The 13,219-nt window shown below is 41.8% G+C and overlaps 1 protein-coding gene across 5 annotated transcripts in view; it reads left to right on the top strand.

The window, feature by feature from the left end:
• Positions 1-13,219, top strand: part of cntn4 (contactin 4) — a 105,916-nt gene that overhangs the window by 74,868 nt on the left and 17,829 nt on the right. For all 5 annotated transcript variants that reach the window (XM_027005015.2, XM_027005011.2, XM_027005010.2 and 2 more), the window contains exon 12: positions 9,286-9,413. In XM_027005015.2, the coding sequence (XP_026860816.2) occupies positions 9,286-9,413 (128 nt within the window). The remainder of the gene's footprint in view (positions 1-9,285; positions 9,414-13,219) is intronic.

The following is a 13,219-nucleotide window of genomic DNA, read 5'->3' on the forward strand; positions in this document are numbered from 1 at the left end:
CGTTAGTTCAAAGGGCCGAAGGTGGAGGAGGAGCAGCAGGCCAGCAGTGCCACTGTCATTCCTGATTCAGAGGACATGCCCAATAGCCGAGATCCATTTACTTATCTAATTACAGCCTGTCCATTCTCTGTTGTCTTGTTATATTGGAACTGAACTTTAATTTGATTTTCTGTGTTGCTCTTAAATGTGGCCTTGTCTTTTTTTTTTTTTTCTTTACACACAGTAAGATGAGACGTCACTCTAACATTTAATGATTTATCACTGAAATGCTAATCAGATACTGGGCTTGCTGTGGAAAAAGGAGCTCCATTTAATAACACTATGGCACTGGGAACCTAGTCAGCATGGAGGTCCTGCCCTGGGAGATTCAGCACCAATTTCTTCGCTCCTGATTGGTCCACACCAGTTCCTTCGCTTCTGATTGTTCAACACCAGTTCCTTCACTCCTGATTGGTCCACACCAGTTTCTTCGGTCTTGATTGGAGCACGTCAGTTCTCACTCTCCCCTGATATTTTTTGAGCCTTTGTTTCTGTCATATATACTTATGATTCTAATGACACAAGGCAAAATTATGATGATTTACTACGCCTCTTGCAAACTTCCACTTCTTATCTGGGTAGAATTTCTGGTTTCGACCTTGTTACCTGTCTCTGCATTTATGATGCATTTATGATCTGTTTGCCTGCACTAAATGTGTGTATTTGACAGCCTCTGTGATGCCTCTTGATGCATGTTGCCTGACACTTTGGTCTCTCCGGAATTACACCAGCATACTATTTAAATAACATCAGCACATGATGATCAGAAATGCTGCTGTTTAAGCAAATGATGGTTGTCATGTTTTAAATGTCTTGTTCTGTTTTCTCCTGTAATGTTCTTGCACAAGCTTTAATTTAACATCTGCTTGTAACTGGGAGACTAAATCACTCGCAAGAGACCATCATGTCAGATTAGAATATTAGAGACTATCAGGTCCTACCAGCACTCCCCCACCCCATATGTACACACACACACACACACACACACACACACACACACACACACACACACACACACACACACACACACAAACAAAAACACACTTCACCATCATCCAGATTTTCCCTCACTTTGAAGGGATGCGTTCACCTGCCCAAATATTTACATGGATGCCTTATGTTTGCTGCTTTAAATTTTGGCCTCTTCTCCCGCCAGGGAAATTTGGCATGTTTAATCTTGGGAATGTCATGTGAAGGAGAGCACTCTCTTCTCAGCAAAGAATTGTAACATGCCCTAAAGCTTGTAATTCCCTGCTAACATCAACCTTCTGTTTCTAAAACAGCCCATCACTTGCCCTTTAAAAAAGCCAAAAGGAATGTGGATTACTTCCTGTAGACAGGTTTATTGCTAATGTCGACTAAATGACTCTTTAACCAGTGGGGCATAATTTGATATGGCACATCGCAAGGCTGTGCCACAGGAGATCCATATGTATGGATTTTCTCAACAGTCAATTGGTCAATCACAATGGTGGACAGGCCATCGACCGCCGCTAATGTTATGTTTACAGACTTACACAATTGATACTCAACATTAATTGAAGGCATAGGAGAAAAACACATTTGTTAAGTAAGAACTTCTATGAGGAGGTCTTTACGAGCCAATAATGTCCTCATTGTGAATTTTCTTTCTAGTTCTTCTTGTTCTTCATTAAAAAAGACTTCAGAACTGTATACATCTGGATGAAATAAAAAAGTTTCTCCAGTTTACAAGTGAAGGTAAAGATGTTTCCTTAGATTAGGTCACTGTGCTCTTTACTGCTCCATATGCCATGTTGGACTCAGTAGGATTAGTTTTATCTTAGGGGACCAGGGGGTTGATATCATTTTTCAAAGTAAGACTCATCCAACGCAGCACCGGTAATCCATCTTGGTCCCTGTGCAGATTTCGGGCAGCGCACGTGTAATGTTCTTTGTTCCTGGAAGGATTCCTGCACAGACAAAGAGAGACAGAGAGGCAGAGAGAGTGAAAGTGAGACTACTACTATGTATGGAAAGGAATAAAGCAAGAGACCAATTTGCAGAATATATCTATACACCACTGTGTCTAGTTCTGATAAACACCTCTTTCTCTCTCTCTCTCTCTCTCTCTCTCTCTCTCTCTCTCTCTTGCTCCCTGTCTCCTACTTTAATTACAAACACTGTCTCTCTTCTTCAGCTGGGAAAAGATGCAGGCTAAATGAGAAGGCTTAATTGAGATCATCACCTTTAATACTCTTTGAACTCCATGCACTCTTTAATTCAAGGATATCTAACCATCTCCTGAAATTAAGAAGTAATCAGATTACAATGATGTCTAGTTTATTACAATAGCTGTATAACATGGATACATGGATATTGTCATGTGGTGTTGTTAGTAACAAAGCAGTTTAGTTTATCTGGAGATGGGAAAAATAAGAGAAAGCAGTATGTATTTCCTTGGCATTTTAAAATACTCACAGGTATATACATACTCTCTCACACACACACACACAAACAGACACACACACACACACACACTCACTAGTCTCCACTAAGGGCTATGTGGATTTATTTCAGATGAAGATCTGAATGAAGAACATCTTGTGGACTGAACCGAATCAGGAGCTCCCATACTAAATCAGCACACTGAATTATTGAACAGCAAAAAATGTGTTAAGAAAATTAGCTCCAGGAAAGTATCAGGTCAGTATGTACTTCTCTATTAAAGGGAAAGAAATAAAATAAAATTTCAACCCAGTTGACTTTATGTAGGGAAAACTACAATGCCTTCTCCCAGACAAATCTGACTCCTTCCTGTGCTACAATAACAATAAATGTTTGGCATTGGTCTGTATTTGTTTTACAAAAGAGAGATTAATATGGTACTTCCATCTGAAGCTCCCAGGTCTTCCCCTCTAGCCTTGGCTTTTTATTACGACTCTCCTTATCTCCATGGAAACCCATAATACCACATAGTCGCCTGGAGACAAGGGTCAACACAGAGAGCGTGTGGTGAAATGCCATTCCAGCTTTGGCCTGCAACTGTGTCTTTCTGCTGTTATTTTAATACAACCAGAAGGAAAAGAGAAAAACACACTTATAGGCACGCACACGCATAGACACACCATGCCTGTTCTTGGGAGGCAGAGTACGAGTCTAGACGCTTTCTGTCAGTCATTCGTTATCGTTGCCACTTATCGCTGGCTCCGTGAGCCCCTAAGATGCGATGTGGGACGAACAACACTCGTGTTCTTGCACTCAGCTGTGAGTTCTGGCTGACGAAATGCAGCATGAACTGGCAGGAAACACCATGGATCATTTTCCAGCTCATTTCCTACTATAAATATCTGCACCAGTATTCAAGAAGGTTAGAAAGAAGATTGGAACCACCGAGTCCTCCTATTGTCATATATAGTTGTCAGCACAACCCACAACTATGTCTCTATGCTCAGAGATTAAATACAATATATAAAACTTACATGAATTTAATTTAATTTAATTTAGAGTAGATTAAGGAAGAAGCCCCACTGCCCTGGCACCTAAATAAGCATGGATGGATGCTTTAACCCATTCGGTTTATTTGAAAACAGACTCCAACCTCTGGCTATGTGCTCATCAGATAGCAACATAATGAATGTTGCAGTTTAAGAGTCATTGAGACAGGCCCATATACACTAAAAAATCAATATCAATTACCTGGCTATTGGAGAACTGTCAGGAAAAGAACCTTCCCCCCCTCCTTCTTTTTTCCTACCAACAACAAGTGATTGCTCTGTTCCGGTGATAAAAGCACATATTTTCATGTGGATGTAATAGGGAGGGGGGGTTAACCTTGAGGTGGCCAAGACGGCAGAAGAGGCAGGTGCGTCAACCAGTCCCTCTTAACAGTTTGCAAGACCTCAGCAGGTTCTGAGCCCCGGTCCGACGTGTCTGCAATCAAAAGGCAGCTGCCCCTTGAGAGGAGCTCGCTCTCCTCCTCTGCAGAAACCTCCCTTCCGTTTTGCTTTGGGACTGGACCGGAGTGTAGATGCACACTTCGGTGCACATCTGGCTGAGACGTTGAGACCTGGGCTGTTCTCCCCCCTGATGGCTCACACGCGCCCTTCCTTCCCGTCTGTGCTTAATCTTTCGATACGATCATGATTAGAAATGCCACCTGCGGGTAGGTCAGAGATGGCCTGTTGTTTTATTCTTTTGGTGTGAGAAGTGAGAATCTTTTGATTTCAGTGGCTGGTCTGTCTTTGTCACATTGTCACTCTGTTATTACCACTGAGAAAAATATAAAATTCTAAAAAATGCCATGAAAATGCAGATAACATGACATAGAATCCTCAAGTAGTGAAAGTCTGCTACACAGCTGAATTTAGGATATGGCTTTCCTGAAGTCCTGCACGATTGCCTATTTGGTCTTGTTTGATGATATTAAATTCTTAAAATGTTGTTCATAAATGGAAATGTATGATGTTCTGGGTTTGTTTTGAAGACAAGTCCAAGGTTAATAGAAGGGTAATAGAAGAGGGGTGGTTATAAAGTGTCATTTAGGATGAGTGGTAGCATAGTAACATATGTCAGTGTGGTACAACTAATACCCACCCAAGACCAACATATAGTGGAGTGAAAAGCATAACTCAGGTAACATACAGATATATGAACAAGCTGCTAACACAACTGAGGTCTGTGGTATTTTCCACCTCTTCCACTCAGTCACAGGTCCTGGGGATTGCCCTGTATATGTTCATGAAGAGCAGGTGCTTGTTGGTGGAGGTGTTTGCTGTGTCTAGCTGCCACACTGTAAAGGCACAACAAATTTAATGCGCCACAGCACAAGGTTAATTATTTTGTTTAAAAAAAAATAATTATTGAGGAAAGCAAAAAATTGCCCACCCTTTCCAATCCACATGCCTGAGTGGGCTTACTGATCAAACCGTACCCTGATTCTCATCATGGTGTTATTTACCCTGCTAATGAAGATTGCATATAGGCTTCTGAGAAGCGTGCACCTGAATATATCGTCGACCATGAGGTGAAGAATCAAAGTAGTATACAAGATCTAGTAATAACTTGCTCTTGCCTCATGTTTACTAATGATGTTTTCATGGTAATCGGACAGTATGATGAAATTTACATGTATATGCGAGGGATCACCATTTTAGGTTTGGGTCCCGCTGGAATAGGTCATATTGGATTTTGACACAGGTGATAGCGGCTCTATCTGAACAGGTGGCGGGTTGATAGGTTACGTCAAGTGGAACAGAGCTAGAGTATGAATGGCATGCACGAGAGCGGCTCGAAGTTTATTAAACGATACAATTAAGCTGCGACCTCACGGGGCCGCCCTTACCGAAGATGTGAGCTCAACCATAATTTTATTATTACATCCACAGCAATCCCACTTTCAAAGACAACTTAGAACATACCCACAAAACTCCAGGGTCAGTTTTTGCATGCTTTTAATCGATGTTTTTCTGACTTCACACTGTGAGCCCAAACATTCCACTAGATTAAAAAACAAAACAATAATAAAATCTGTAAAAGCCATCCAAGAATGAGAAGACTAGCTACATGGAATTCTGGATGGATTTTTTTTCTTTTTTCATGGGGGTAGATAACAAGGCAAGTTTCCTTCAGTACCTTCAATTTCCCTTCACAGAGCAGCAGAAAGTGTAGGAAAGCACTGTCGGACACTCTTATGGCCCATTCTTACGAGCACCCCCTCTAACAGAGATGAAAAGGAATGACACTCTCCTTGCTCTTCCTCACCTTGGGTTTCTGAACCTTTCACACACGTGGCACCGTGCTGGACAACATTTAGACCGATGTTCAGGGATCTGCTCACAAGCTTGCCCATCCCCCCCTCCACCCTGCCCCCATCCACCAGAGCTACATGTATGGGCCTCCTGGTAGGAAGGTTATGGATGTACTCTTTAGCCAGTGTTATCCTGAGATAAGAGCCACACTCAGAGTCACTGTGCTGGTGAATTATTGATACGTTCTTCTCTGCACTAACTCAATGGATAGCTGGCTGCAGACGTACGTGTGTGTGTGTGCATGTGTGTGTGTGTGTGTGTGTGTGTGTGTGCGCGTGTGCGTGTGTGTGCATACGTGTGAGACAGAAGTGCTCTCTGGGGCCTAGTATTGATGAGCTGAAGAATCTGACTCCACAGCACACCGTACCCCAGACGTCTTAGTTCACACAGGAGCCCACGCACGGATTTCACCATCTAGGCTCTCTCTCTTTCATACAAATTACTTCTACATTATTCCTACACCTGAAACCAGCTATGATTATTTAACAAATCTCAAAGAGAGTGTAACCTGGATATGTCAGACCTCTTTGGGGAATTAGACACTTGGAGACTCTTCACTGTGGGTAAAGACAGTCCGTGTGGCAGGAGAAGCTGCCCTGAAGTGATGAACACAGAGACACTGTCCGTATGAAGATGTGGGAGAGAAAGCTCTAATGTATCCCTAGAAGCTGCGAAACCAGAAGAAAAACCAGGTCATTGCTTGATCTAGATAAGATATTGTGCTGTGCTGCTGTTGCCTTCTTTGTTTGTCTCTTGAGCTTCCTCAGTAGAAGTTAGAGAAGCAAAACATCTCCACTGTACTTGATATAATGGACATCATAACAGTGAGCAGTGATTCATTTTTCCTAACAATGCAAACATTGTTTTTATATTTTGGGTTCAGAACTACACCATGAAAAGTTCAGAGTAAAGTCCTTCAGAGTTATTAATTATAGTTTTCTACATCTTTTCTTGGTGGAGAAAGTTTTTTAAATTAAATTCTTTTTAGATTCTTTTTTCTGTAAGTTAAGTCTACCTTACTGAAATGTATTGGGATAACCTCTCTAATTACAGACGAAATGAAGTTTGTGAAAAATAGTTATTTTTGGCTTTAAGAAAGACTGGTGAATGGAAAGTAGGAAATGCCACAGGTTAACAAACTTCCATGAGCATGAAAACATGTAGTGTAGCATTCAGGATAAATTCCAGTACCTGCCATTGTAGTACAACTGAAGTCATCAACTTTATGCACCATCTTCATCAAATGTTAGACTAAAGGAGACACTGTGAATAAAAAAATTGTTGTTAAAGAGCAGGTTGGCTAAACATCTTCACAACACATTCTCAGGCTGTTGCATTAATAACATGCAGTATCTCTGTCTCAATCCCACTATCAGTCACACCTAGTCTGCCATATGGTCTCATTAGAAAAGACTGATTATATATATATATATATATATATATATATATATATATATATATATATATATATATATATATATATATATATATATATATATATATATATATATATATATATCCCTGCATTCCAGTTGTCTTCATAAAGTCTCTCAAAGGTCTGCTAAGTTACTGGGCCCTTTTCCTGTGTATAGATGGCCTAGTCTCTGATTTGAATTGCAATTTCAAAACATATGCCTGCCCATTACATCCTGTCTCACTGAGTGTTATGTTACATGAGTGTTAGAATGGTTTGCCCAACTTCAGGTTATCAGAAACATCCTCAGTTGTATATAACATCCAATGCCAGAATAGATTCTAATAGTTTCTTTCCTGGAACAGAACCCTAAATGGGTCTTCACCAATCAAGAATAGGTCTTTTGCTTTATTTACAGGTGCATTTCCTTCTTGGATGTTTTATATTAAAAAAAAGCCATTGAACATCATCTTGTACCATCTCTCAATATATTTCACAGAATGGTAGCATGGAATTTTATTATTGAATTGTTTGAATACGCCAGGCTTTGTGTGCAAACTTTTTGGGGAACACCCACACAGTCTCTAAAATAAAATGATATCCTCTCTCCAGTTTGGTTGTGATTCTATGCAGTAAAGTTAGCTGAAAGCTCTGGGCAAACAGATACATTTCGACACACTGGAACCTTGTTAATTACCGTGAAATATATTGTTTGCTTTGATCATTCCCTTCGCATTCGTTAATACAGTCCACAGTTAGTGAAAATGGATTATTCATATTCCATGTTTTGTCCACACCAATTAAGCATGCTCTCTCCCAAGCAATCAGAGCATTTCAAATTGGTGGCATCGCTAATGCGACAAAGCATAATTGTGTTTGGGTGTGTGAGTGGGTGTGTGTGTGTGTGTGTGTGTGTGTGTGTGTGTGTCTCTCTTTCTCCCTCTCTCTTACTTGCATACACACACTAGAGACTCCTAATAGTGTATGAGCTGTTAATGGTGCACTTCTCTATCTCTCTCTCTCTCTCTCTCTCTCTCTTTCTCTCTCTCTCTCTCTCTCTCTCTCTCTCTCTCTCTCTCTCTCTCTCTCTCTCTCTTACAACCCAGCCCAGGGCCTTTTCATATTTTCATATTTACAGTTTGCAGATTCAGCAGAGCAGTTGGGATAATTAGAGCTGCTCCATGGCTTAATGAAGAAGTCCTCACTGTTCTCTATTCTCTCAAGGTCAACAGATCCATGTCTTCCCTGTTAGCTTGGAGAGCATCCCGCTTTGTTAAGGATCACTGACCTTTTCTGCACCATTGGGTAGACAGTGCTGGGTAGAAGATTGTCACTTAGAAGAAGCAGCTTTCCCAATAAACTGTTACAAGCTTTTTTTCACTATGTATATTTGGAAATTTATGCTAGCTCAGTGGTTAAGGTGCTTGACCTATAATTGGAAGGTTGCTGGTTCAAGCCCCACCACTGCTAAGTTACCGCTATCAGGCCCCTGAGTAATGCCCTTAACCCTCAAGGTGTACCCAGTCATAACTGTAAGTCACTTTGGATAAAAGCATCAGGTAAATGTATGTTTGTATGCATTATTCTGTGTTATATGAGTGGATGATGAAAACGGTAAATGCACTTACAGTATTCTGCGGTCAAAGGAACACTGCAGTCATTGAGATGTGAACCATTTCTTTTAGTGTTCTTTTTTGCTGACATCCCTTATTGTCTCTTGCACTGTGGTCCCATTGCTGACATGCCTTTTGTCTTACTGTGATTTTCAGCCTTGATGCTGAAATGCTTTATTGTCTTACTTCAGGGTGGGTTTGTTGTTGTTTAAGTCCATCTAGTTACAGGCAGCTCTGATAAACACGGAAAAGAGGACACAAAAGTGGATTTGTAAACTGGATGCAGGGGACATTGTGATTGCTCTGCTGGGGTGTCTGCACGCTGTGTCTGTGCTGCTTTCAAACCCCTCTAGCTGTGCGAAAGGGATTGGCCTAGTCTTTTGCCTCTGGATAGGTAAAGGTTGTGTTTTGGAGCCTGGCCTGTTGTCACGGACAGCTGTTTGTCCTTCAGGGTGACCGTCCTGGAGAACGGGAGCCTGCGGATAGCGAACATCACCAAGTCCGACGGAGCCTCCTATACGTGCGAGGCACACAACCAGTTTGGGGAAGCGAGCAGCACAGGGATGCTAATGGTGAAAGGTATGCATGCATGCACACGCACACACACACACACACACACACACACACACACACACACACACAATAAAAAATACAAAGCAAATGATGCATGCAAACATACTTTACAGAGCATCCATTCTCCATGTTTGCTCTCATTACTTTGAAGTCAGTTTCCTTCTGTGCTTGCTACTAGCTATTCCTTTCCTGCTTTTGTTTCTCTGAATTAGGAAAGCTGAATGGCCTTGTGTGCCCTGTGTTCTTGCTGGGCAAACACGGCAGTTCCTCATGCAGTGCCTCACGCCGGCTCCCTCCGCCCGATTAGCGGAAGGCTGTGAGGAGATGCTGAACCGCAGCGAGAGGGGAAAAAATGCTTTATTTCCTAATGAGACAAAAACGGAGTGCACTGTCTCAAACACAACGTGGTAGACCCTGGGGGAGCCTGGATCAGATTTATGTCATGTCTCTGCTGCAGAGAGTTTTTAGGCCATGTTTAATATGAATGAGAAGGCGTGGAGCTGTAGGTTTTTGCATCGTTGAAGGAGGCGATAGAAGTAACGTGACCCTGAACACAAAATGGTAGAAAGTTCCATAAACCTCAATATGATGCACATTTTTAAATCCCTTTCTTTAGTTCTTGTTTTGCACATTCTCTTCATTGCGTTAGAAAAAATAATACCTCAATTAAAGATGAGTCAAAGGGCTTCTTCACTTCAGATCAGTGGAGAGTTCGATCTCATTAACCTACTGTCAAATATTTTAACCTCAACTTATTGTATGTCAACAAAACATCGATCTCCCTTTCATCACTATTCGCAATGAGTATCGTGTCAGGCTATTATTGGTGAGTATGGCAAGACAGAAAATTGGGAGATTGAAAGATTTTGATTAACATACAATGGCAGACATGTCGCCTTAAACTAGGTGCAGTCGTAGGTTTAAGTGACTGTGCCTCTGACAGCTATACGTCATCTCTCGGAAACTGACAAAAAGCAATGCGAAAAGTGCGGAGTCAGGAAAATTGAAGTGCCATTCTTCCTAGTGTGCTCAGGTAGAGCTTAAATCCCAGCACTCAGAATACTTGACATTCCTTTTGGGTCTGAACTTCGATGCAGTCTTCCTCTGCCAACAATAGAGTCAAGGCGAGCATGCTGTCATGTTTACTCACTAGTTCAATCTGTTAAATTTGCTTATTCCTGGCCCCTCACAAGTTAGCATTCGCCAAAAGTCCCTTTGAGACACCAAGTCAACAATGTGGGAACTATATTAGAACACCTTCTGGGGTAGCTGTCCTATTACAATTGGTTGATACTGGTTGCTATAGAGACTGCTTGGATTTCCTCTCTTGGGCTGTTTTTTTTTCTCTAGGAGACCTGGGAATTTGGTATGCAGAGGCTTTATGACTCATATCATTATTGCTGAAGGTGGCCGATTCCCTTCTACTTAGTGGAGACCCTGAAGAGTACAAAATATAAGTTGTATTTAACATATTTTGACTCACAGAGAAGCTCGTTAATGTGGTCTTCAAAGGTATGCTCAGGTGAAACCTTAGTCAGCATATGTTCACATACTATGATTTAAAATAAGCCTTTCGTACCTGATACATACTATATTTTATGGGTCAGTGACACAGAGTGAGAGAGTGTGATTGAGTGAAAGGGCGAGAGAAGCAGAGTTCACTTATATCTGCTGAAACGTGACTCACTTGACTTAATCCTTGTAAATGAGGACATATATTACCCATTCCTCATCGTCTCCTTCACATCACAATGACAGCAGACACAACACGACAGGTCAGTACCTAGGTTTCAGGCGTGTTAATTTACACACATAATCAGATATGCAATCCTATCTAGATGCTGTTAGAAGATCAGCTTGGACAGGGTTTTTTTTTTTTTTTTGGAGAGGTGTTAACAGATTTGCTTATGTATTTATACACAGAAGCCTTTAATATGTCAGATCCGCAGTCTCTAATCAGGGATGGCCTCTTTGAACAGGAAAGAATAGTAACACAAAGCTATTTCCCAGATGGATACCGTGGCCTTACATGGTCGTCCTTCCGCACCGATGCTGTTGGGTAATCAGACACAGCTCCCTTTCACTCCGTTGTGCCACGTTCTCACCTCCCTCCAACATGCTCTTCGTGGAGCCGTTCATCTAGTGCTTGGACCCCAACCTCTCCTGTGCTCTTAAAGGCTACTCTCATGGCAAATACGCTGCTGCATGTTGCGAAAGACAAGCCGCAGGGTATTCAACCTGTTATCCATCTTTGCAGCGACAGAAGATGCACCTGTGTCTGTTCGCCTGAACTGTGTGATAATCTTCAGATTTATAGACATGGCGGAGGAACGCCGGTCGCTGTATGACAAGCTTCCCCTAAGCATTTGCTTTCCATCATCCTATTTAAGTGCTCCCGCATCCTCGGCTGGTGTACAAATACACCCTCATATGATCTAGTTCCTCACTGTCAGTATCAATAATGCACAGGAAATGGGATGGGCTAATTTACATTCACAATTTCATTGAGGATCAGAGCCCATGGTGCGTGTGTGTGTGTGCATACTGGAGACTGTGGTGGCCCTTATGGGACATGACAGTAGTTTATTTAAATTGACTGCTGTGGTATGACACCTGAAAAATACCTGTCACATCAGATACTTCCTAGCTAAGTGTATGCAAGACACTCACACAAACACCCACCCACACACACACACACACACACACACGCATGCGTGCGTACATAGAGGCACACACACATATATACCCCCCAAACAGCAAATGATGCAAGGCAACTTATCAGTTCAAGTGATGTCCCAATTATCTGAATGTTAAGAGGATATTAACCACATTCATTAGTCTTAATTAGAAATTACTTTCTCTGGACAGAGATTAACAGAGGATCAAATCATGTGTTTGGAAGTCTGGCCTTTAATATAAAAGCCAGTCAAAATGTCTGTGCCTTCTGAATATCTCCCCACCCTTGGATCCAATCTCCTGCCCTTAAGAACATTCACACTCAGACAAATTTATGGGGAAACCCTTCATTCAGACAAAGCCTCTTCTTCCAAACATGATCAGACAATATTTATTCAAAGCAATGCCCAGCGCCCACCACATTTATTTTGTGGTGTCTTTTTTTTTTGGTGGTATCTACACCATTTTTCCTTAAACTCAGAAGTGCTGCTTTCCTCCAAATCCTCAATCCAGCAACACATGGACAGCTTTAGGCCTGTTATAGCAGCCTTTCGACTTAACAACCAAGAGCAAAAAGGAGTTGAAGGACTTACTGCGCGTGTCTCCATGGTGGCTACTATGCTCATGGCGGAGCTTCATCTAACCCTTTTACCAGTCTGACCAGTAGCTGCAGATGAAGCTCACTGGCTGATTCCCAGTGACTGTAATGCACTGGTCAAGGTGACAGTGGTTTGTGGGAGGGGGTTGTGTGACTTTTCTTTGCAGGCTGCAGATTGTCATCACTGGAAGAGCTGGCTTTGTGTCTGAAAGGTGGCATAGTTTATTCATCGTTCAAGTTTTCAGAGTTTGTTACACTCTCACTTCACTCTGTCCCGATCTTCCGTGATGCTTGTTCTGAAATGAAGGCAGGAAATTTCTGAGATGAGACAATGTATTCAAAACCTGTTAGGACACTGGATTTGTCTGAGTAATAAGCTCTAAACTATTCCTCCCCTGCCACGGAAGCAGGTTTACAGATAGGGGAAATTTTAATAGGCACTTCACTGTAGCACCAGCTGTGTGGCTACAATACCATAACCTTCAGAGCAGATAGCCACACTGCTGAGCACCTAACAGTTCAGCATCAATTCGAAAAA

Source organism: Electrophorus electricus, chromosome 3 (assembly GCF_013358815.1).
Source record: "Electrophorus electricus isolate fEleEle1 chromosome 3, fEleEle1.pri, whole genome shotgun sequence".
Taxonomy (NCBI): domain Eukaryota; kingdom Metazoa; phylum Chordata; class Actinopteri; order Gymnotiformes; family Gymnotidae; genus Electrophorus; species Electrophorus electricus.